The sequence below is a fragment of the Triturus cristatus genome, chromosome 2_1 (genome assembly GCF_964204655.1).
Source record: "Triturus cristatus chromosome 2_1, aTriCri1.1, whole genome shotgun sequence".
In the NCBI taxonomy this organism is placed as follows: domain Eukaryota; kingdom Metazoa; phylum Chordata; class Amphibia; order Caudata; family Salamandridae; genus Triturus; species Triturus cristatus.
The window spans coordinates 719,243,543-719,269,827 of NC_140581.1; the positions used below are offsets into that span (position 1 = coordinate 719,243,543).

General features: G+C 45.3%; 1 protein-coding gene across 1 annotated transcript in view; it reads left to right on the forward strand.

The window, feature by feature from the left end:
• HSD17B4 (hydroxysteroid 17-beta dehydrogenase 4) overlaps window positions 1-26,285 on the forward strand; it is a 974,808-nt gene that overhangs the window by 31,105 nt on the left and 917,418 nt on the right. Inside the window, exon 2 of the mRNA XM_085632660.1 lies at window positions 20,693-20,746. Coding sequence (XP_085488786.1) covers window positions 20,693-20,746 — 54 coding nt within the window. The remainder of the gene's footprint in view (window positions 1-20,692; window positions 20,747-26,285) is intronic.

Here is a 26,285-nt window from a genome sequence, read left to right on the forward strand (position 1 = left end):
GCTAAAACTGACAGGAATCCACAGAGCATCCTAGTTCTAACAAAGCTACTAATAGCCAAATCGCCATGTTCTCTCAGTGGATAGGCGAGTGTAAGGACTGATGAGGAAGAGTAGGAACAGCAGCACTGGAGGTTACTGGTTCGTAATCAATGCAATGCCCCAGCATCCATATTCCTCATCCCATTACTGACCCGAAGTCACACCATACTATTCCCAACTTTGGACAGTCCATCCACAAAACAAATGCACAGGTAGTCTAAGAATGTTCAATGCCAGTGATATTATTTTGATATAAATACCCAATTCACTTAAAAACAAAAAGCAGGAGTCCCACTCCAAAGCTGACAGCAAACACTCAATCAGACCACAAACCATGATGCGCAAAGTTGTTCGGAGATGCTAAACTCTCTTCCTTACTGTTAGACCTGGCATCCTTGGTGTGAGTTTCCCCTGTATTTTTGCCTTTGCCTCCTGTGTTTTTACTGTGTGTTGGTTTTCTGGTCTAGATGCTTTGGGCACTTTGCCACTGCTGTTCAGTGCCAAGATGCAAGTGCTCCCTCTGTAAGTTGTCATGGATTAGTGTTTCCAGAATTGACTTATTTGGTTTACTGTTTAAGTCCCTAGTACAGTGCCCTGTGTGTGCCCAGGGCATGTAAACCAAATGTTGCTAGTGGGCTTGCAGCACTGATTGTGCCACCCACACAAGGAACCTTACAAAAGGGTCTCAGGCCTGCCATTGTAGTGTCTGTGTGCAGTCTAGTACTGCAATGTCGACCTGGCAAGTGCACCCACTTGCCAGGCCCTAACCCTCTCCTTTCTTACATGCGAGTTACCCTTAAGGTAGGCCCAAGGTACCCCAGTAGGTAGGGTGCAGTATATGTGAAAGGTAGGACATGTCCTTATGTGTGTGGCATGTCCTGATAGTGAAATATTGCCAAGTTCTTTTTTTTACTATTGAAAGGCTATCTGTCCCATAGGATAGAATGGACAGTTAAACTTATAAGATGTTATAAGTAAACTGCTTATGTGAACAAGATAGGAAAATGAAGTTTAGTATGCCTAAACTTAGAATCTAAAGATGCATCTTCTACTAAGGATGATTTTTACATTCTGGGTTTGAAAATACCACTTTTAGAAAGTAGGTATTTTCTTGCTTAGCCATCCAGTGTGCCTCTGCTAGGTTTGTGGATTGACTTTGTCTTTGGAGTGACAGGGGCCGGGGATGTGCATTCTGTTCAGACAGCCAACGGGGGGTGGGTGAGGTGTGTCCTTCCTTTCCAAGGCGAGTCAGGGCTGGGCTGAATAGACTTGGGCTGCATTTAGAGTAGGGGGGAGATTTCCTTTACACCTGAATGGGCCTTATCTGTCTTGGACAATGCTTTCTCCACCTCCTGGCGGGAAGCTGCACCAGAGAGGACAGAACTGTTTTTGACTGCGCACAGAGCCTCTCTGACACCAGAGAACAAAGAGAAATGGACTATAAATGTTGGGGCCCAGACCCCTGAACTGTAGATCACTTTTGGAATTAAAGAGGAACCTCTGGCAAGGAGAAGAGCTGGTAGAAGCTGGAGGAGAAGTACTGCCCCTTTGCTGTTAGCTGTCTGGGGTTGTCCTGCAGTAGCTGTTCCTACCAAGGAGAGGAACTGTGTGTGTATCCTGCTTGACAAAGTATCTCCAAGGGCTTGAGGTAGAAGTTGCCCCTGGTTCAAAAAGCAAACACTTCTTCATTCTTCTGGGCATCGTCTCTGGAAGCACTCATTTCAGCTGCAGTAGAAGGAAAAGAGCAGCCGACTCTGTCACCGAGTCAGTCGCTGGTTCTGTGTCCTGAAGGTACCGCCACACTTCACATCGCATCCTTGGTCACACCGACGCTGCTGGGCGACCATCACCGAGCCGTTGTTTGCACCGCGTCCTGTGGGCACCGCATTCCGCAGCACCTCGCTTCACTCTGCCCAGACGTCACCGACACCGTTGCTGCCTGACCCTAACGAACATCGATCAGCTCTTTCGCCCGCCCCATGACCTGCCAGCACCGCATCGAGTACCGCCTCACTCTGCATCGTAAGCCTTGGCCTCACCTATGCCACTGGACGACCGTCACCGAGCCGCTGCCTGCACCGCTCCGTGAGGGCACCGCATGCTGCACTGCTTCCACTTCACATCGCAACCACAACGGTTGTCCCGATTGTGAGGACCAAACGTGTCTGCTGCAACAAGAAAGGTACTGTCTACGAGCCTGTTGACGCTTTAGCTGACCCATACAGATGCAGTCGGCTGGAACTGTTGACTCTGCCATTTTCAGCATCGCGTTACCCCTGGACGGAGCTACCGACTCGGAAGAACTGTGTTTTTCAACTGTTCCTGTCAAATTGAAGGTTATCTTACAAAGTAACAATTTTAACAGTATTATATGTTGTTTACATATTTGGTCTTGTTGGTTTGGATAAATATTTGCTTATTTTTTCTAAACTGGTCTGGTGTCCTTTTGTAGTGTTTTCACTCTTGCTGTCACATGCACAAATGCTTTACACACTGCCTCTGAGATAAGCCAGTCTGCTCGTGCCAAGCTACCAAGGGGGTGAGCAGAGGTTATTTTAAAAGTGTATCCCCCTTATCCTGCTTAGGAAGAGGGGTCCCTACTTGGACAAGGGTGCAAACCATTGCCAACTAGAGACCCCCATGTCTAACACTTGCATACATGAATCATTGGAACTCCTTGCATTTCTGCCAAGGAAGCTGAGATTCCTATAAAAGATACACTGGTGCTAGAACAAGTTTCAGACTGGGAGTGCTGGCCAGTGGCATCATCTCACTAAAGTCAAAAGTGGTGTTCCCAAATAAACAAATGTAGCAAGAGCCAAACCCTTTCCGTAGGTGATCTGTGTGACCCTTTTTTGCTAACTCCCTTTGACATTTTTGACAAACGGGGCACTGCCTGCCTTCTAATGCACACTTTTTTCAATGTTACTCTATGAGTACCTCGAATAGCTGTATGGCTGAGCTCCTTGGTTAATAGAATTTCACTTAAATAAAACTGGCGACACCAGTTTGTTTAATTTGATATGCTTTGTTCCCAACATCCTGTGCATAACAGGGTACTCTAGTACCTAGCTATTCACATAATCTGTGTAGCAGGGCAGAGCAATACTAAACAGCAGGCCAGCATCAATTAACACTTCCAATGAGAAATTGTGCTGGAAAACCATAACCGGCCAGATTTTCAAATAGACTGCTTGCCTCTCGATGTCTTGAAATTGGGGTGAAAGCACTTCCGGCTTTGTGCTATGAAGTATTTGCTAATCCTTAGTTTGTGAAATTAGGCCCTCACGTCCTCTCCTTTTAAAATAAATCGGGCAGAAACTAGGTGTGGGCACTGTGCACATTAGCCAATGATGAGATGAGAGACTGCGCCGGACTAATTATCTCAATATTCGTTGTATTGTCGAATTTGTTGTATGATGCTATTGCAACCATTGTACCTTAAAAGGGTGGCGAAGTCACAGTGGACCATTGTGAAAGAAACATTGCAAAAAGCATGATGTGGTACTTGGTAGTTCTATCTACTACTCACATCACTCCTAGTTTAGAGATGTAGAGTGCAGGCTGTCGTGAATTAGCCACTTGCACTCATCGGCAGTCTGTTGCTCTTCTATGCTTATCGACCCTACAAGAGGTTGCAAATCATTTGTGTATTACAGAAAAAGCGCAAGGAAGGCAGACTTATAAGGACTTACAAATGTGCATGGTGACTTGCAAAATAAAGGGCGAAGTGCACATCTGTCACCTGAAATGATGTTAGGTAGCCTGTATTTGTAAAACGTATAGCACCATCATGGCAACAGACCCCCCCCCCACAGCAAGAATGCCCGCAAATGAAACACACCACACAAGATATATTTGGGAAAAAACTGCTGCAGGTTTATTACATAGAACGTTATGTAATCTGGTGGGTTAGCTTACGGGCGATCCAAGGACAGGCAGCCTTCTCGCCACCTGCCCGCCTGATGAGCCTAGCAGCACCGTGGCAAACCACTTAGTACTGCACCTATTGGTGATTCCCCTTCCCGGATCACCTGACCACCCTAGGTCCATTATACTCACGCCCTTCTGGGCGGAGCGTAGCTAGGCAAGCCCCCAGTTGCTCAGGCCCACAACCGCCCGAAGGACTGCGGGGCGCCGACATAGAATCCGTGAACCTCCCATGAGGCTCCTGGGGTTCGGCTCTGGCACCATCGTGTGCCGCGCAGCGGTACCGTTCTGTACCCATATGCATCCAGATGGCCCTATAACTCCACCTGCAATGAAAAAGTACAACATTACAAAGTTCAACTGTGCTCCCCACTGCCAACACGCCGGGTAAGCGGCAGGGTGGGTGAGCGTGTTGGAGGCGAGGTGTCCACGGCGCGTCCGGTGCGGGAAAGAGGCCGAGGAGGGGGTGGGGGATACCTATGTACCCCTCACCCCGCCTCGCGCACCGGACGTGACACGGGACACCCGCGACCCAAGGGGGGGGGGGGGGACTCCTCCCTAGGCCAAACCCCCCCCCCCCCCCAAGGAAAAGGGGAGGGGAGGAGAACGGAGTGGGGGTGGATGCCCGATGCCACTACAGGGCCGCCCTCCTTAATGGCCCCCTGTGGTGGCCTCGGGCAGCCGCATGTTCATCCCTTGGGGAACCTTGGCGCTAAATAACACTGTTATCCAACTCGTGGTACTCATTTTGTCCACCTCTGAGTGATGAAAGTCTGAGTGGATACACCAAGATTCAAATCTTTGAGCATGAAGTCAACCTCAGATTCTTGAAGTGAATGCATGAATCCACTGAGCAACCAGACCTGGCTTGGGATTCCGATGCTGGCTTTGCAAGAGCGAAGTATTTTTATGAATCTTGCTCCCCATAGCGTAATCCATAGGGCCTCATTCTGAGTTGAGTGGAAAAGGTCAACTCAGACGCAAACGGTTGTTTGGAAGAGATTTTACATTCCAAGTCCCGAGTAAAACGCACTCAGATCTGTATTTTTCTCCTCACACATGCTAAGAGCTGACGAAATTTACATAAGGAAACATTTTACCGATTTCACATTTTGTATCTTATGAAAAGGGAAGTTATGCTGTTTTTGCCTTGTGGTACCAAGCAATAAAACCAAAATCTGATATTATTCTTTGTTTCTAGCACGAAACTCAGAATCTGGAGGTAAAGACACCAAAGTTAAAACATGCAAAGTCTTGTAATACATTTTCACCAACTTTGCCACCCAATATTTCCAAGCGAAGGGTAATGAGTGCAATAATGTATACTATCAATAGCTGACCTTGCTTTGTTTGCACAAAATGTTATTTCTCAAATTCTGCTGAATTTGATAATCTATAATGGTTTTAGTCCCCCCTAAAAAAGGAAATGTCCATGAAAGAGCGTGACAAAATATAGGTGTTTTTTAACCTTGCATGCTTCATAAAAAGTACACCTATGTGCCTGGTTTTATTTCGTTTCTAATAAGAATCCTTGTTCCCATCCCACTTTAAAAATAAGAAGTAATGCCTCGTTTGTATTTTGTATGAGGAGTGCATTTTTTAAATAGTTCTACTCGCTATCACTGAAGAAATACATCGTTTTTAGGTCTCGCTCCTAGCGATGCAGTGCGCGACGCAGCAAGAGTCCTTTTTTGGAGGGTTCCAAAACGGAGCCTGGAATCGCACACGCTTGTGCTTGTGCGATTCCTTTTGGTCCACAGTATTGGCGTTTGCGGTCGTCTTTTTAGGTCTCGCCTGATCCAGCGCATGCGCTGGTCTGGCCGAGACATTTTGTATACGGGCTTTTCAAAGTGCTGCCGTGGCCTAAAGCTTCAGTGCACGTGAACGTGCACGCGCGCAGCGCCATGTGTCTTTCCTTCGCAGCACGTGATCGCGATCACTTTCACTTTCGCAGCCGCGGCCGCGTGGCGATGGCTTGTTTTAAATGTTATTATGGAATTGTACCAAACGCATGTGGGTGGTCACACATAGTAGCGCACAGTTACACCACACGAACGCAGTATACACACGAGCAAACATGCTAATATCTGAACCTCCGTCTATATACATCCCCAAAAATGCACTACAGTTTGGCTTTCAAAGAGGCATCGCGCTTTTATAATCTCTCTTGGTGACCGTTGTTGATACAGATTTGGTCACAGCCCCCCACGTCTCTGTCCCAGGGCTCCATTTAAACTACAACCCCCAAAGAAGCCAGTACCTATCGGGCACACGTAGTCAGCCTCATGCTACAGCAACGTGAACACATTTCTTCCAGAACTGAATTGCGTGTTTTCACTTCACCTCCCGCGAGAGATCTCTCTGGCCTCAGTCGCTTTTCTGAAAGCCGTTAACCAGGTTTCGGCTCCTTGCCGCTTGAGCTGGAGACTCGCTCTCCGGCCCCCAGATTCCCTTTGTGAAGTCGGCAGGCTGATCCCCCCCGAGAGCTGTGTGTTTATTTTGACAGGTGTTAGTGAGATATGCTGCCTCTCCCTGGAATTGTTACCGTTCGGTTGTGAGTTAAAGCGAGCAAGCCCTCAGTGTACAAACTAATGAATTTACCTAATCGGTTCCAAATAAAAGTACACCTCAAGCTGAGCTGGATTAATCGGATAATACCATCCTAATAAAAATTGTATTACTCCTTCGGGGTTATGGCTCCCGTTTTTTATTCCACATAATTCAATGGCTCAAATTCTTATCTTTCCCAGCTCCACAGAAATTCCAAGAGCTGAGAGTCCTAATACGTTTGCAAAGATTGCCCTTTCCCTTCTAGAACCTTCGCTGCCTCGAGGGTCTGCTGCAAAGATCAATCTGAGCACGTAGCAATCAGATGAGAGGCCGAAAGGCCCCGTTCTATCGACAAATGAAATTGACATTAAATTACCCTTACACAAACTGGAAATGGGTTCCTTAACAAAATGGTAATATCCTTATGGAACCCGGTGGCGTTGCACTTGTGCCCTGGGCCATAATTCAAGCAGAGAAAACTCTCTTACTGCCCACTACTTGAGTAATAATGCAAAAAACATCCATCATTGCTGTCTAGTGAGCCCCTGACACCCTGGACCCCAGTATCACTGCACCTGCTGCACTAAGAGTACCTATCCCTTGGTAGCACCACACATCACGAGGCGAGCCACTGTAGGACATGAGAGGAGCTGTGCAACCCAGCAGGATGCAAAGACTGGACAAAGACGCACAACTCCACACCTTCACAAGGATTTAAAAATGTGCCTCAATTTTCTAAATGGAAGAGACTGCTTTAAAACGACCACCATTTAAGATCTTGTAATGTCTTTTTTTTCTTTTTCAAACCAAAAACAAGCACTGGCACAGCCAATAGGTCTCGCCTTTGGGACCTTGTAAGTAAAAAACAAAAACTGAAGTGTAAGACTTTTACATTTTTCTTTAAACGGTAGGTATTCTTCGGGATTCCGTTTCTCATGCGCGTTACTGAATTGCATTTTACCAATCGTTTGATTTCTAGACTTAAACAGGGGTTTCCTGGCTGATGATTTAGACCTGTTAGTGCTTTGGCGAATGTGTTCGATCTTCCATTAATATATTAAAAGAATGGATGCCATCCCTACTTATCCTTCGGCTGTCCATACACCTACACTGTGTCCATCTGTCCCTTGCTGTCACCAGTACACTGACTGCCTCCTGCACTGGAGCTGTTCCCACGTAGGCTGTAGCTCACCAAATCCCAGCTTCTCAGTGGCCCATGAACCTCTTCAGAACCAGGACTCAAAAAGGCCATGACTGTCCCAATGCTCGCTCATCTCTCAGTGTTGTCTCTACAGATTATCTACATGAGGATTTGCCAAGATTCAATATTTTTTATTGATCCAGCTTTGTAATAAAACCATACAATAATTAGACATAAATTTACACATTGCAAAATACCTAGAAGCATTCGCTTGAAAAAAAAAAACATACCGCATGTAATACGACATTTTAGAAGATGCTCCCATAATCATGTTCCCTTATCACTGGCATGCCTCCCTCCTGCATATTCTTAAATATGAATAACAGCCTACAAAGGTTGTACACCTCAATGGGTTCACAGTTAATCCACATAGCTTCCCTTGATGCCATGGGTTCTGGATGTGCCAGAGATGGGGCCTTCATACCACCAGAAAATGCTCCTAGTAGCAGTCAATTCACTTCCTGTGTAGATGTGCAAAGTGGGAAAATGTTGCCTGGCTTCGCTGATGCAGTTTCTGAATTTGTGTAACATGATTTGTTATAACATTATTTCCCTTCACACTGCCCTAGTGAGAATCTTGCACCCTGTTGCTGCAACAAGTTATTTAATTATTCTTTGACCTCAGGAAGCTTGCCACCTTTGTGATTTACATTTGTTTTAAGATTTCAATTCAATTAATCTTTATTTCGGTTTGAAAAATCATAAAAGATATACAATAATAAAACACACATCAAGATAATAAAAACATATACATTCTCAAGGTACCGCTAGACCATTAGAGTAATATTAATAATCATATTTTAAATGCATGACCCTTTTGCAACGAAATAAATAGAAATAAAAAATTACTCTTATAAAATAGATAAAACATTTTGAGGAGTTCATAATCAGATGGCATTGTAAAACTCAGGGCTATGATTAAATCTATGGCATTCTTTTTAGTACAACACATTAATAGAGGTTTAAAAGTGCAAGTGCTTTAGGTGCAACACATAGAATCGGAGTAACATTACGCTTATGATATTATTAATATGTAAAGTGCAAATGCAATAGTTGATAGTTTTAAGATTTCGTTTTTAATGTGGAGCAAGAGGCTATTGCTTTTTTATTTATTTAAACATAAAACACAAAAACACATAAACATTACAAAACGTAAATAAAAAAATATTTCAGTATCTAATTTTCTTTTGCTCTTTGAAGTGTTTGTATCAAAGCTCTAATTGACCATTCAAATAAATAAAAAAACAATGTCTTCATTACCCAATCGCCTCTTGTGTGTTACTTTACAGCCCCAGCTTTATTCGACCAGTCAGAGATGACTCACTGCTTCCTTTGTTAATAAAAGTAGCATTGGGGACTGAATATCAAAGCTCCAGAAAACCAGGGGACTTTTGGATGAGCTCTGAATACTCTCGTCTTTCCATAGGGCCGCTGTCACTCGTGGGTCATAGTTGCAGCGCTTTTCTTCCACCAGGAAACCTTCGGTGTCGGTGCGCTTTATAAGTAAAACTAATAATATAACTCCTGGTACACTTTGGTTTCTGATCACACTTGATAATGTTTACATCACTGAATAGCTCCCTCCTCTATTCATCGTTACTTTGACTTCAGGTCATCGGCGGGTAACATTAGGGGGCACTTTGCTTTGTTTGAAAGAAACTCAGGGTTTCTTAAAAATTGTAAATGCAAGGCACTACTCTCACCCCCATACAACGGTACTCTGTAGGCACACAGGTTCATTTAGAAATAGCTCTTTGCTCAGGGAAAAATAACAAGCACTTGCAATGCAATAGGTCTCGCAATTGTGAGAGTTTGAGCTATTGGCATTGTAAATTGCAGTGCCTTTTATTAACATGTTGGTTTTTAAAACATAAATAAAAGGCATTGTCATTTACAATGCCAATAGCTTAAACTCTCGCAAATGCGAGACCTATTGCATTGCAAATGCTTGTTTTATTAAGAGCGCACGCAATAGACCAAAGGCGGGAGCATTGCTCCGCCCATGGCCTATTGGTGTCTATTACGAGCACCGGCCGTCATCTGGTTTCAATTATCGTGCCCAGACACGGGCGCGATAATTGAAAGCACATGCCTCGCTGTGGCGCGCGCACCACTCGTTGGCTTGTTTACTACTTCTGTCTCCCTCGCACCACTCCCAGCCTGACTTTGCTGTCCCCCGCCGGTGTTCCCTCAGTCACCCTCGCCGAAGTGAAAACCGTAATTTCCGGCTACTATTCTTCGTTCCTGCTGCAGTCTTTGCGGTTTTCAGACGAGGTCTCCCGGGACCCATTTTTCACGCTTGGGGGATGCCTTCTTGCTGCGGGCCCCCGCAGGTCCAGCTGTGCTACAGGGAGGCCACAGGAAGTCCCAAAGCAAACTCCACGAGCCCGTCGCTCACACACCTCAGCCTGGTGCACTGATGCCGACCCGGGCATGTGGGAGGCAGGGTGGGTAGGCTTCCACAGCAGGTAGGTGTGCTGCTGGCGCTACATGCAGACAGCCGAGGTGCTCATTGACTTTATTTCCACCTTCCCCCGGAGTAACAAGCGTATTAAGGTGGATATGACCTCCTCGACACACCTGATGGTTTATAACCGGTATGGATCATCTGTCACTCAGCCTTACAAAGCTGTCCGTGATGGTGGGCTCACTATATATTTAACGTTTGGGTGCACTTGGCACCTGCCAAAAGCTGGGATTGTCTGCAGAAAGGGCAGGGTGTTTACCTGACAGTGAGCCTCATGTTTAAGCGAGGAATACTTTTAGGGACTTTGAATAAAACATGGCATGGGCTTTTTATTGTGTTTTAGCCAAAGCATAAACATAGATTTGGGTTTTGTCACCCTATCACCTCGTGTAGATGCGTGCAGTGTAACTCTGCGTCACGGCAGTTCCTGCAAGGCTGCGCCATTTGGCTTAAAGACAGATCCCACCTCCTGCCTGGAGGGCACCGGTCAGCCTTTGGTCAAAAAGTTTTTAAAAGATGGGCTATACCCCCCCCCCCCCCCCGCCCCCCGGGTTCTTTAAACACATCCACCTGGGGCGCAAGTGTGAGGGATACATTTACCCTCAAACGCTTGCGAGGCGGTAGCATAGCGGGTGGCATGTTTTACCAGTAAATATTTGTGGAGAGCCCGAGCATACACTGGCTCGTTTGCATGCAGTGGAACAGAGGCGCGGTAAACCCGGGAACAAGAACCCTCTTTCCTTTTACTCAGCGCCCCCGCTTTCACACACACCTCTGACTCACTGCGCTGCCACACACCGCGCGGAGCCCCGTGGAGACGGGTAGGCGGGATGTGTAAACCGGATTAGCAGTGTGAAAGAGGGGCGCATAATGTGCCCCTATTCTCTTACCCCCTTTCATTTCTCACGCCTATATCCGCTGTAAACGTGTTGCGCGCACAATGGGTGAAGGGGAGGAGGCCGTGGCAGAGATCAGTGGCATTAATGTCTCTTCTTAATGCCCGGAGATGGGCAGCGCACGGGCTTGCCCCCGCGTCTGATGGGATCTTGCAAGCTGGTGGAACGTGTGCCAGTCCGCAGCCCTGCCCAGGGCACCATTAGCCCTTACACCGGTGCTGTCACCTGCTCTCTGGAAAGAGAATGGTAGTGGGTTACATGTTTATAGACTGGCACCACAAACAGACCTTGCTTTTGAGATGTATATAAAACACTTCATCCAGATAGAGGAAAAAACGATTTAATTATACCTGTCAAAGTCGGCGTCTGCCAGATGAGGAAACGGAGGTGATAAGGGGAGATATGGTGGTTTGACCAGAATCACAGAACGGGCAATCCGGCATTAGAACTCTTGATCCTTAGTTGCATGGTCGATAAATCATCCACAGGGCAACATCTACTGTCTATGTGTACCCCGAGCAGTATATGTTACGACCATATGTTTAGGAAGTATGCATGTGCAATAGAAGCTGGGTGTTTCTGAACTGCTAATATCGCCATTACTCGGGTCTTTAAACAAAACTGTGCTGCACCTGTGCTTGTTTTGGAGGTGGATGCTCGGTCAGAAAGCCACCCGTTTGTCAAGCACGTCTCGCTGGACACTCGCGTTGGCCTCTTCACCAGCAGTCCGGATAGATGGACCCTTCCCCAGCCCATTTTCCTCTTCTCTCTCTGTGTGTCTCTGTCTCTGTCTGTTTCTGTGTCTCTGTCTGTATGTCTCTTTCTGTGTATCTCTGTCTCTGTGTCTCTATCTATGTCTATGTGTTTGTCTCTCTCTGTCTATATGTCTCTGTCTATGTGTCTCTATCTATGTGTCTCAGTGTATCTGTCTGTGTGTCTGTATCTATGTGTCTCGGTATGTCTCTGTGTGTCTCAATCTGTGTGTGTGTGTCTCTGTGTGTGTGTGTCTGTCTCTCTGTGTGTCTATGTCTCTGTGGGTACGTCTCTCTTTATGTATACACCTCTGTCACTCTGTGCATTTCTGTCTCTGTGTGCACGCCTCTGTCTCTGTGTGCGTGTCTCTGCGTGCGTGTGTTCTTTTCTGTGTATGTGTTTCTGTCTCTGTGTCTTTCTGTCTCTGTGTCTCTCTGTTTCTATGTCTCACTGTCTCTGTATTTCTCTGTCTCAGTCTCTGTCTTTCTGGTCTCGGTCTCTGTGTGTGTGTGTGTGTGTCTCTCCGTAGATGTATTGCAGAAATTATTGAGCAAATATAATGTACCGCTAATAATTAAAACTATTTTACTAATATTTACTTGGTTGCAGCAAAAATGTATGTCTAATAAAAAAAATTATAAAAACACAACATTTGTGCTGGACATATTTATGCATCCATTATGCTTACAATGCTTAAAAACATATACTACACTATATACTAATTAACACAAACACATACCAATTTTACAACACAACACCATCTACAAATAATACTAGAACACAACTACAAATACACATTATTGCTACTCTAGCTGATGCTACATATCATTTTACACCAGCAAATATTCAATGCGAAAGGTATAATACACATACTTACTCTACAGATACATACAAAACTGTAGTTAGCTAACACATTCAGTACACAAAACAACAAACAAATCCAGCAAAAAATAAACCATGCCAAAATCTCTAACTAATGCGAGACCTGTTGCATTGCAAATGCTTGTTACAGTTATGTTTTGAGAAACCCCTGACCTACATGTCTCCTGTAACCCTCGCTACGCCCCAGCTAGACTGTCATTAGCATAAAGTTACAGAATGTCACATTTCGTTGTCAAACGGAAACCTAGAGCTGCAAACCAAGACCAGCACAATAAGTCAAAGTAGCAGTAGGTTGGGCTAGTTGAGTTTCAATTGCATCTAACAACTAACTTTACAATATATATTTTGAATATGTGTTGCTAAACAATTCTTCAAAAGATTGTGTTATCTTTTCTCCCGCAGGTCTTATTCTATGAAATGTGTGCACCCCAGTTCTAGTCGCACAGATTAGATCTCTAGTGCATCCCTGCGGCACCACACCTCGAACAACTATAAAAGCGGGCACATTTTAAGCTGAGCTACCTCCTGAAGGCAACAGTGCAAGCTCTACCCCGCCTAGTTCCACTAATACTAAGTTATGAAACAGAATGCCGCTAACTTATCCAAGCGTGCTTTTGATATCTAGGCATTGCATTTGATCTTCTGCTTAAGAAAGTGAATTAGGACAGGACACTTTCCTGGGAAAATTGAAATTTAGACTGCAGTTCTGGATGAAAACTGCAGTACGAAATGTAATTTCAGTGGCGTCTTCTGGTTCAAATGGATGGGAATGCAAAACCCCGAATACCAATGACAAATCATAAGGTGGAAACCGAGCTGAACCTGATTTTCTTTGGTTCATTTAAAGCTGTGAAATATTCTGGGACCCAAAGTTTCTCCTTCATGAATGCCTCAATGGTGTGCGCTGAAGGCCTTGACTACAAGTACTCAGTGAGCATACTGCAAGACCCAACTAAACCCATCCCGTAAGTCTTGGACAACTGATGGGGCCGCATAAGGGAGCCATTATTTTGCATTGAACTGCAATATAAAGGCTTTGTTGTATGCTTGGTAGAGAGATCCTTTTGTTATAACCCCATCCCCATAATCTATAGAGCGTCCAGGCTACTTAACCAGAAGAAGAGACCCTCAAACACAACTATATGTGGATGGTATGGTAGACCCTAAAGTGAGAGACCCACTATCTGCACTAGCATAGAATTTAACATATGCCTCAGCCAGAACCAAGCCATCAGATCTGCTTGTTCTTCCAGGACTTTGAGCTCTACCTGATGCAGTAGAGCAATAGGAGAAAATGCAGAAGGAGGTCTGCTGGCCAGTGCAAAGTACACTCATCTGTACCCCAAGCACCTGTTGGGCAGCAACCCATCATCTAATGCTCTAACCAAGTCAAGGATTGGATACCTAAACAGAGGTCCTATCACTTGGGGTAGCCTGAGTTTGCTAACCAGCCTTTGGACACAATGAAAATGCTTTAAAGCTAGTCTGCACCTACGCTGTCCTCCTCACTGCAATGCACTGTATGCATTGAAAGTTGGTGTTCTTCCGCGCACCGTGCCAAGCCGAGTTTGAGTTGCACCAAAGACATGGACCAAGTGTCTGCAGTGCTGTCGATAGACAATATGAATATTGTGTTGTCCAACCTGACCTGCGCTTGACACCTGTAGTTGGGTATCTATTGGAGACGAAGTCTTGTGAGCCCTGAATTCCCTGCTAATTTACTTCATTATGAGAATGGTCTCATATCCTCCCAGGCATCACAGACCATGATTTGATTGAGAACTTGAGGTCCCCTTCCAGCTCCTGCACTCTGTAGTAATAGGGACGTATGGCCTTGAACTCATCTGCCCTCAAAATCAGGAAGGTGCAAGAATTTGTGTCCCTGGATACTGAGCCCTTGATTACTAGTACCTTCTTGAGCCTAGAGAAGTTCCATAAAGTAAGCCCTAAGGCTGCCTTCTATTCTGGTAAAATTTGTTTTGCACCTCTGTCTCAAAATGTGCCCCGTTGTAGGTGGGTGTTGTGATGACCAGAGACATTTCTCTTAGTTGACAAGAAACACAAAACTTGACAAAGTCCTTCCTACTGTGCTCATGTTCTGGGTAACTCGGGATAACTACAGAAAGAGGATGGGCCAGTCACCCAGGAAGGGAAAGAGTTAATATCCCCTGGTAATGCATGATATCTGCCACTACTAGCAGCACCTTTGTGAAGACCCCAGTGACAAAATGAACCTAAACACAGATTTAATATATGACCCTTCTGCTGTGATCTCCCATTGCATTATTCTGTAGAAAGCTCTCCTTTTTGACCGCTGCTGAGGCTAAGGCATGGAGCGTACCCCTTTTTCTGCTGATAGTGACAATGTTGATGAAACCACTCCGTATGCTCATTCCTTACTTTTCAAAAAGATATTTGTGCTGTTTAATGTTTATTTCATCTTCTCGCGCCTTGCATTCTCCTTGATGTAAAACATATACATTTAATTTCTTTAAGTGCAGCTGCATGTTATTTTTTTGCTAAATCCCAAGCAAATATGTTTTTACCCTTAAAGTGTAATATCGACAAGACAAGAAAAAACTATCCTGGGTCAAAAATAACCGGTTGAACTTATGTTGCAGAAATGGGAGTGCAAAGTTCGCTGGGTGCCTTCTTGTATTCCTCCATATATGGTGGGACCAGTGCTCATCTGTGGATTAGAAATGGATTCTGTAAAAGGAAAGTCCCCCTTATCCGTGATGGCCCTGCATTCCCGATGAGATTTGAAGGACTGACATGTTATAAAATAACAGCAGATAGACATGCACTTTGATATTTCAATAATACTTATTAGCAATTAAATGGTGTAATTTCCAGCCATTTTTAAATGACGGTCCTGAGCGACATGCGTCCCACTTTGGAATAAAAATAATGAAACCCAAAATAATTAACAATTATACCGCACTTCAACAAATCAAGAGGTGATATTCATATATTTGATGTTGTACATAGCAAATGCTGCATGTGTACGGAGAGGGGTGTAGAAGAAACATGTATTAAGCTGAGGTTCTACTGTTAACTTTCAGAAGCGAACTCATTATGGTAACACGTGATCAACTACCAGACCCAAATACCAGCAGAGACCGCTTCAACAATAACAACATTCTGATGGCCAATGCATAATTGGGCCTAAAAACTAGTGGCCCGACTTAAAAACAGGTTGCAAATTGCACACCAACTCTTGGTATTTGCATGTAAGTTTACAACGCAACCAATGTACTAATACGTTGCGCTGAAAAATCTCCAGTCGCAGGGAGTCGCAGAATACCTTGCTTAACGAATGATAAGTACCCGGGAAACTAGTTTCGAGCCCTCTCCCCACTATTGGTTTCCAACACAGGGAGTGTGCTGCTTTAACCCATCTGGAGCACACTGGGGGCGTGGGCGCTTGGAGGTAGACAGTCATCCACTGGGTATCACTTCCTTTTAGGAGTTTTTAACTAACCACTGGTTTGCAATTCCAATTTCTGTCCCGAAACATTTATGCATCTCATTGAAGTTCACAGGAGAAAGGAGGCCCATTTCATGCCCCTTCATAATGGTAAACCGAAATGAGTCAGTAAAGTCCTTTTGCATTTTGGTTCGAGTTTTCTGAGTTGCAAAAGGGGTTTAGTATATTCCGAAATTTCATTTTGTTGTTGTTAACTGTGATTTTGTGAATTGCAGGGTTTGTAGCCACAAACATTTTGTACTTCTGTCCTAGACCTCCTCAAGTTCCTTATACATCTTATGTTGATTCCAGAAAGAACATAAATACATTTTAGGCAAATTCTTCAGTGTCTGAAAAATATTTCTCTTTTCAGCATCATGAATATTAACTCAATGAAATAAGGGTCTCACCATTCGGTATTTAGATCACATTAGAGTCTAGTTAGTAGGGAGTCAAACGTTCGTAGGCATGCACGTCCTTGGATGCTTACAATGATATTTAGAAGTGACTGCAGGTGCTCAACTCCTACCTTGATTAGTTAGCGATAACCTTCATTAGTCCTACTCTTCCTCCACAGACGCGTCAATAACGAAGGTGGTCTTTCTTCTGTGAAGGAAACCTGTTTTGTACCACTACTGAAAGAAACGTGATGTGCCTACCGCATTGTGTAGGCTGCATATTAGACTAGAATATATTCTTCACTACCTGAACTTCCCCAGGACTCGGGGTCCAAATCCTTGGAGTATGCAAGAGGAGGGCAGTTGAAATGCAGGGACTGTGTTGAGAAAGAATATGAGTTATGCAGATTACATGCAAGTAATTCAGGCACTACTCGTGAGTCCATCTTCCTTGCCTACGTCTTTACTAATAGAGGCAAACCAAATAACCACATGGAAGATGTCTCCGCTCCAGTAAACTTTAATGCCAAAAGCTTTGCAAAACATCAGTGTACAGAGACCCTTTTCCTAACCTTGAGAGTACCTTGTCTCTGCCAAGAATCTTAAACAAGCATTTGCAGTGCAATAGGTCTCGCGTTTGCACGACTTTAAGCTATTGGTGTTGTAAATGAGAATGCCTTTTATCTATGTTTTGAAAACAAAAGGCATTGTTATTGCAATGTCAATAGCTCAAACTCTCGTAAATGCGAGACCTATTGCATTGCAAATGCTTGTTAAATAGATTCACTTGGTGAAAGGTGCATGGTTTATAAACAAAAGAAGGAACCAATAAAAACTTACCAAACTCTGCAAGCCTTATTAGAAGGTACGATACACGTTCGTGCACATCACGAACACTTGAATTGTATTTCTGTTAACATGGCACTATCTTGTAATTTGCACTTTCCATTAATAAAGCATATTACAGAGGGCGCAGGGGCTACATCGTGACATACCCCTGGAGGTGACAATAAAGGGATTCAAACGAAACGCGCTGGGGACCTTTTTAAGAAGAAAAAGGCAGGTCCATTTTCTGAAGAGGAAGCCAGGCACATTCTTAAGGCGGAAGCCCCTGGACCAAAAGCAAAAGTACAAGAGTGTCCTTCTCTTACTACACCGGGGAGACTTGGTTGCTCTTTGCGAGCTGCCGAAAACTGGCCGACTGGCTGAAAGGGGGAAGTTAGAAGAGACGGGGCTTCTGCTGGCTGAAAAGAGGACTGATGCTGAGGACGAAAGTGCGCCACAGACTGCCCCAGGGCCCGGTCCGAGGGGTGCGAGAGCAGCCAGCGCGAGCTCAGGAGTCTCAGGAGGGCGCAGGTTAGTGCACGCGCCCCCACAAGTGGCTGCGGGTGTGTGTGCGGAGTGAGCGCGAGGGCCCCTGAGGGTGAGGGCGCTCGTGCCAGAGGCCATCCAGCACTGGTGGTGACCGGGGTTGAGGCTTGAGATGCAGTGGTCCCGGCTGCGGCAAAGTGGGCAGATCTCGGTGCAGCGAGAAGTTGTGTGTTGAGCCACAGGAAATTGAAACAAATGTCTTGTGATGAAATCGTTCACAATAAGTGGCGAGCATGGGCCTCGGAGGTGAGAGGAGTTCAGCACATCTTCAGTTTCATTAATGCGTCACTCACAGTATTAGAGCCAAGTTAAACGTTTTTGGCATCTAAATATGACACACAAGGCATAGAAACCATGGCAGGGAAAGGGTTAATTAAATTACTCATGTTCTGCAATGTAAGGGGACTGATCGAGACAGGGAGGAAGCAAGCGAGCAGGAGTTGTCTTAACGCCGGGAGCCTTACGCGTGCACTTCTCCTGTCCTCCGTACACAAGCACATCTGCTGTCCCTTGTGCTAACGCCACAAGACGTACGTGTGCACATCGGCTGTCCTCCATACGCGTGCACATGTCCTGTCCCCCTTCAGAAAAGAAATCGACAACAACAAAAGATCTTGCCAAGCGAGCAGTGCATGTGCTACATCGCTAGGCGAGACCTAAAAACGGACTGAAGACACAACAAAGTTTCACTGGCTTGTGGTTCAAATATCACCACTGGCGACTCTGTGTCCCCGCCGTTTTGGATATGAGCCTAATAATTGTCATGAAATATACATGAAAGTTAACCGTGAAGTGAGGAGATTTCAGAGAGTCGATCGCCTGCCTCTTGAAGGAGACAAACCCGGCAACTTTTTAGCTCCCGCCTATCAGACAGTACAAGCTGTCTGATTGTGAAAGATCTATTGTGAACTTTATAGTGAGTGGGTTTACAGCCCGCATATTGCATATAATTAGTTGGCTTCATTTTCATTCTCCTGTGCTTGTTTCTTTTTTGATAGCTTGCCCTCCTCTTCTTGTGTTTGTCCCCCCCATTTGAGCATAGCCTCATTACAATCCTTTTGATTGACTGACATGTATGCACTTCCGCTCCTCACATTTAGGCAACAGTTTTTTCTTTTTCTTTCACTACTCCATGAAAGTGTATGTGTTTTTAGCTTTCTGCTTCTTTCCTCCTCAAATATGACCCTTTACCCACACTGTATTGCTCCCTATTGCTCCCTATTCATCTCTGCTTGTCTGTAAAAGCGCAGCAACATGGATATTTTTGCAGGGTGTGACTGAAGAGCAGACCATAAAGGTTGGTTTTGTTCTGTTCACCTGCATCCCACATATTGCACAAAGCCACAAAGGCTTTTATGGCACTAGGGGAATGGCCATTTGCTGCACTCACTCAGCTGGTGTCTGAGGTAGAAGGTGTACTTAGCGTGACACTTCTCCTGAAGGTCAATACATTTTTTCCTTGGGATAATACAGAGGACCACATGGCTGTATCCTGTGAAAAATAAATCCGGCCTTGGCTAGCATTATCCTTTACATTCTGACACTTACTTATTCTTTTTAAATTCTATTCAGAGTATCCTGAGTGGAAAACATTTGAAAAGTAAACTATGCCATACATACATGTTGAAAACATTGAATTCAATGTATCCAATGTACAGATTTTAGTTACAAAAAAGAAGTCTGCTTCCTTTGCAGTATTGTAAAAGTTTATTTTTTTACTTTGTTTTAAACAATTCTTTATTAACCAACACTGGCAAGCCAAGAACTCAGAAATTGTGTTAGAAAGGTGAGACCTATTGGCTTTGTAGGTGCTTATTTTGTACCAGTGTAACAAGAATGGTTCCTGTGATGTGTAGGGTTCTCCTTTATTACTGTCTATAAAAAGAAAGAGCGTGAACTACAGATTACTTAGCCATTTATCATGCACAGGGGGAGGGGACAAAATGTAGTATCAGACAATGATGTTCCTTTACGTGAATAACGCCATCAACACTTCCATCACAAAAAAACAGTGTTTAAAAATACGGATGAGAAATGAGGAACAACAGATAATAGAGATTTTTCCAGGATTTCCAGATTCAAGACACCAGGTTTGGAACGCCTGTCTACTGGCTTCACATCCACTATTTAGTTAAAAACTGTGATCAAGTCAGTGTAGCAGTATACCAAATGACTCTAAGGCTCTTGATACATCCCCTCGGCCTGAACACTCTAACGGCATCAGAAGAGCAGGGAAGATGTGCCTTGTACAGCCCACCATTTTCTTTCCTTTCCGCCACCCAGACCTCAACCAATCCTGCCCTTAACCCAAACCCCTGTTGTAGTCTGCCGTCCTAGAATATTTCCCATGCTTCCTGGAATGAAGGAGACATGCCGCTGTCTAAATATCAGGTTGTTCTGCTGAACAAGTCTTCACCCCTGGCTCCATTAGCTGATTCTCAGTAGGAGTGGGAGGGCCTTTGGCCACCAACATGTTCTGTCTTGCAAGACCAACATTTCCTCCAAGCCCGAGATGACAAGCCACCATCTGTTCATCTGCTGTGCTTGGTGTATGGAAAGGTACTCTTGTAGTTGTTTACGGATTCTAAGAGGTCTTCCATGTCTTTTTATTCATCTAAAACACGTGCTATGTTACTCTGATGTTATGTTGTGGCTTTATGTTTGTTACTGCTCCTGATGCATATGTTTGAACCATTACGCAGAGGAAATTCAATGCAACTTTTTCTTTTTGACTAGGATTGGGGCGAGTTTACGCCTTGGCATTTGCAGAGAGGGGAGCCTCCGTGGTGGGTAAGTTCTGCACCGACATTCTGCTTCACTGCCAACGACCTTTGGATTTTGGAGACAAATAAGCAGCCTGATTCAAAGTTCATGCCTAATCTCCCATTTTAATCTTTTGCAATAACTGTGTGACAAATAGCGTGTCCTGCAGGTCAGACCCAAGCTCCCAGCTCGGGGCCTGCACTTTGTATTTTATGGTGTGTCATGCTCTAACAGCAGCAGTGGAATGTCCTCGACCTGTGTGCTTACAACTGCGCTGCTGGGCGCCTCTGCTCGGTGGTGCATTTAATGTTCCTTTGCTTCTGGAGATCTGTTTGCACGGTTTATAGAATTTAATAGTTGCAATTAAACCCAAACGGTATGTAAGAACATCTTTCCAAACATTAGTTTTGTCTGTATGTTTCTCTTGCAGGGGAGACAATTGGAATTGGCATTATGTACTAAATCCATATACTGTACCATGCGTCAAAGCGATAATACAAAGCAGTGATAGGTTTGCATTAGGTCCAGAAAACGTGTGTGGACGGACACAGTGGTTCTGGAAGGTGCAAACATGACGCGTTAGGTGACACATGAAATGGCCCACATTTAATATGCATTTTTAGAGAATTGTAAATTTTACCGTTTGCCTGATCAGATCCCCCAGAATATGTACCCAGCTCAATACAACGGAATGACAAATTCAAGTGATCGGAGCGTTGCAATGTGCGAAGAACTCTCCTTACACCTTTTACAGGTTAGGATGTTCAACTTTGCACCATCACAGACCATGCACGCAGGAGAGCTAGTAATGGAGCTCCTGCAAATGTTTGAATTTTTCATGACAGCTGTTGCACTTTTTCTATGCTGCAGGTCATTTTGTTACAGCTAATACTATTATGGATTCAGCCAGGTTTTGGCCTTTGAAATCCAGAGTCCTATCCAATGTGGCTTAAAGTAAATGCAAGGTGTGCACAATAATAAAAAAAGGAATTTGTGCAACCTCAATGAAGCCTCAGTCACACTTTGGTGATAGGCCTGCCTTCCCCATGGCTGCCTGCTTGATAAAGCTGTGGATCGGCGCTCAGACTGGAACAGGAAGCCTGTGCATGTCCCTGACCTGGCTGTGTAATGCACCCTGGTAGGAACATGCAATCGAGTAGGGCCGACCAAACAGTTCATGCGCACTTAGGGAGTGCACACCACTTCCCCCCCTGCTCTGGCAAGCCCCGCCCACCCCACCACTCACTGCAATAGGGTAAATAAACTTATAATAACAATATGTTATTATCATTTTATTTTCCCTTTGGAGCAGTAGGGTGATGCTCCTCCGCCTTAGCGGAGGAGCTGCCACTGAAAATCAGAGGCGGCTGGTGTTTAGGGGGCTCAAAGGCGTTGCCCTGACAGCACTGATCGAACGAGAAGCTGCTCTTTGCTGCTTTGAGCAGCAGAAATGAAAACGCACAAACTGACTGAATTGTTGATTTGTGTTTTCACGTCCCTGTCCTCTGCTGCTCACAGGCAATTGCGCATGTCAGCAGCAGATGGGAGAAGGCATTTGCAAGGCGCTATCTGTGGATTGTGCACACGTGAGGGGTGCTTTTCATTTCAGCGCTCTCATGCAGTCACAGCTCCATAGACATGCAGTGCATGCTCATAGCAGTGCAGCGTGTCTAAACATAGGAGCCTGCTATGGCGGTGATACGTGTTTGGCAATATCTCCCCAGGCCGTATAACTAGTCAGAATAAAGCCGGGTGAAGGGTCGACCTTCAACTATATCCTGCCTCCTGATGGAGCTGCAGCACCAAGCAGGCTCCAGACCAGAAGAGAAACAGGTTAATTTAAAGACCGCAAGCATGCACGTATGAACAATTTAGTTTTTTCTGATAACATAGGGGCCTACTGACGAAAGATGGAGAGGTTTATTTTATTGAGATGCAGACGGACAATATTTATTCTTGAGTTTGTCATCTGGTCTTATGGCCTTCTGGAAGGGAATCCGAGAGATGAGTGTAAAGTTTATACATTTAGGTTTTTGTCTGTTCCAGCGTTGGCTTTTCCATTATGGCGGAGGAGGGCCGCCCCCCCCCCCACTCCCCTGCTAAAATTAAATAAATAAAATGATAGTAAAAGCATTTAAATATAATTTTATTTTTGCCTACATGACCACCGCCGATGCGAGTCTTCAGCGGGGCCGGCCAGGCAATTCTCTCTGACAGGCATGGCAGGGGGGAGTGGTGATGGGCACTTTTAAGTGCTCATGACGGTTAGGCCGGCCACACTACCATGTGCACTTAGGTTTCTCCAACCCGGCTGTGTTGCACAGTCCAGTTGGAGAAATACCTCAGACTTCCATTTACTGTCTGAGCGGCAAACCAGGCAGTTTAGACCAATCCCAGCACTTCTCTCATGCTGTATTCCCAGCATGAGAGAAGTGCTGGGATTGGCATCTGGGAGCCTGCGCAGTGTGCCGGTGGAGTCAACAATTGTCAGAGAGGAGCGAGACGGCATCCTTCGGAGCAGCAGGTAAGTGCAATTTTATTTATTTTAATTATGTTCCATTTTGTTTGTATTCCCCCCCTTCTAACAAATGCCAGAAGCTGCCATTGATCTGTTCTAAAATGCCGCTTCAGAGCGCTGAGCGTAGCTAAAGAGTCATTTTTAGGTCTCGCGCCCGTGTTGCAGTGCGTAGCACTGCTTGCGCAGCGCGAGACCTCTTGTGAGGGTTTAGAAAGCTACCCACATGCTCGTGCATGTGGGTTTACTTTCCCCGTCTGCCATTGGCTTGCGCTTTCCTTTTTTCTAAAAAAAAAAAGTCACGCGATTGGGCAAAGGCGGGACAATGTCCCGCCTTTGAAACGCCCATTCCCGATGGTGGCCAGCATGCGCAGCAGCGCGCGTTCGCCTCGCTGCCGCTCTCCCTCGCCGCTCCTCTGTGGTGCGCGCGCACCACTGGTTTCGATTCCCGCTCCTCTGTGGTGCGCGTGCACCATGGATTATTTTATTTTTTTGGGCCTCTGCCGCCTTCGTTGGACTCTTCGGCGGCTAAGAGTTTCGACCTTCTGATCCATATACCCTTCACCTTTTACGTGTACGGTGGTAGTCATTGTTCCCTGGGAGGTTGCTGCCAAACTTAAACCTCCGCTCGAAGGGGCTCTCCACAAGATTTAGTGGGATCATTGTGCGACATCGGAAAAATTAGGCGTTCCTTTACCTAAAGGGCACAGCAGTGCCGAATTAGACTTGTTTACAGTTTACTTTGTAGCGTCCCCATGCATGTTATCACACACCTTTGAGGCGGGAGGCTTGTGGTTTTAAAGCCAAAAATATCTTTAGATCAGCTGTACTGGCAGCCCTTGTTTTGAGTAGGGAGCAGGATTGCTCTGCTTGGTTAATTGTTTCAGCGTTTCCCTGGAATCTCTTCCCACTCCCGCACCGAGCATTGCTGGCCGGATGATCTGTGGCCTTCAACGACACAGGCACCGGGTGACATCTGCGTATCTGCAGGTATTGGGCGTTTCTTGAGCTGAGATTCTATAAGGAAGCACGTTCCGTACTCCTTGCGAGGCGTAGAGCGCGTTATGCAGGGTTGGTTTCGTAACTGGTCTTGGTCTCATTTTGAGGAAGGAACTTTATCACTAACCGAGTTGGAGTTTCAGGGAATGTTCTGATCTGGCTGTTTTTATTTCATCTCTCCTCGTTTTTCGTCACTTCAGACTGCTGCACGGTCGGGTTTGCCCCTCCTCTGCAGTTTTCGCCCACATACTGTCCCCTCACCCGTGTGGCGTAATGTCCCTATGAACAACTTAATGGCTCGCTCTGCGCCCCCTCTGTCCCAGCCCACTCCCCCCGCTTGGACTCTGCCAGACCCCGCCCCCCTCACCCCTATCTTCTGGTCCCCTGCTGGCTCCCTGCCTTCGCTGCTGTGGGCGTGGAGCCGCAGCCTTCTCTCCACACTCATTCCTGCCTCCCAGAAGACTTACCATGTGGCTGAGATGTGAGTCATGTTTGGAAGCTTGTGCTGTGTTGTTGCCTGGGGGCTGCTCTGGCGGGACTCTCCCCTGCATTCACGTCTACACCCGGAGCCGCTCTCCTGGCTTCAGCTGATGAGTCCTGATTCTTGTGGGGCCCTCTGTAAGGTAGGCCTCGGCTGCACAGCAGGTGTGCATGGGCCCTGGGCCCTATGCATTCAATCAGCATTGCAGCCTTTCGTGATTTCAGTGCATATTAGATTATATGAGCCGTGCAGTGCTCTAGGTCTGTGAGGGTGTCTGTTTCTGATGTTTTCTATCCGTGACACTGTCTGTAACGTGTGTTTGTGAAGCTGTGTACCTGTGAGGTAGGCACCGGGGTCAGGGACCTAACGCATGCCCCGCGGCGCAGACTTTCACTCCTCCCCCTTTAGCTGTTGCTTACTGAACAAGCATTTGCAATGCAATAGGTCTCGCCTTTGTAAGAGTTTGAGCTATTGTCATTGTAAATGACAATGCCTTTCATTTATGTGTTTTGAAAACCTGTAAGCGGTCCGTAAACACGCAGTTTGTACTAATAGCTGGCAGTAAAAGAGGCGCAGTTACTGCCAGCCTTGTAAGCAACGACCTTAAGTACAAAGTGTGTGTTTATGCACCGCTTGCAGGTTTTCAAAACACATAAATAAAAGGCATTGTCATTTAGAATGCCAATAGCTCAAACTCTTGCAAATGCGAGACCTATTGCATTGCAAATGCTTGTTGTATCTTGTATTTGGTAAGCAGAAAGCACAGTTAGTCTTTAACCAAGTCAATGCTTTGATTAACCAATTTTCTCATTCCTGCAAGTGAAGACATTTTACAGCCACTTAATGAAAAGGCTTCTTCCTCCAAACGAAGTACGCATGATTCCAAGATACTCCTATGCGAGTCAAATGTATAGGCCGTCAAAAGCAGGAAGCTCACAAATGGATATTGATGTTTCCTGGCAAAGTTCACTGTCTGGTCACAGCACTCAACATATTCTGACACATTTGAAACTAACTAGTTGCAACTTCTACCATAAGAAAACTTTCTAAAACTAATAGCACACAGCTCCCCTTTTCACTATGCCCAAAAAGTTTACAATCTTCGGATTGGTAACCGGAATCAAAGGAATATAGTAGAAGCAGTTTTAGTCTATTTGCATAGATATCTTCTGAATACAAACTGTGCAGATGTTAAGTTGGCTCGGATTCTTCTTTGTCTTTTGAGATATTCAGCTTTAGCTTACTTGTCAATCAATTAGCATTTGTAGAGTGTACCATTGTCACCCCTGGGGTTATCTGGGCGCTGGGGTGCAAGGTCTCTTTCGAAAAGCCAGGTCGTGAGGAAACGGTGGGAAGAGAGAAGAAACCAGCAGAAAAAGGCAAAACGGATGGAAAAAACGAGCGTGCAGAAAAGGCATAACAGAGGGCAGAAAAACGAGCAAGCAGAAAAGGCAAACCATATGTCAGAAAAGCGAGCAGAAAAAGCATAACAAGGCAGAAAAACCTGCAGGAAAAGGCAAAACAGAGAGCAGAAAACTAGCAGAAGAGGGCAATTTTAGGACATTTGTCCT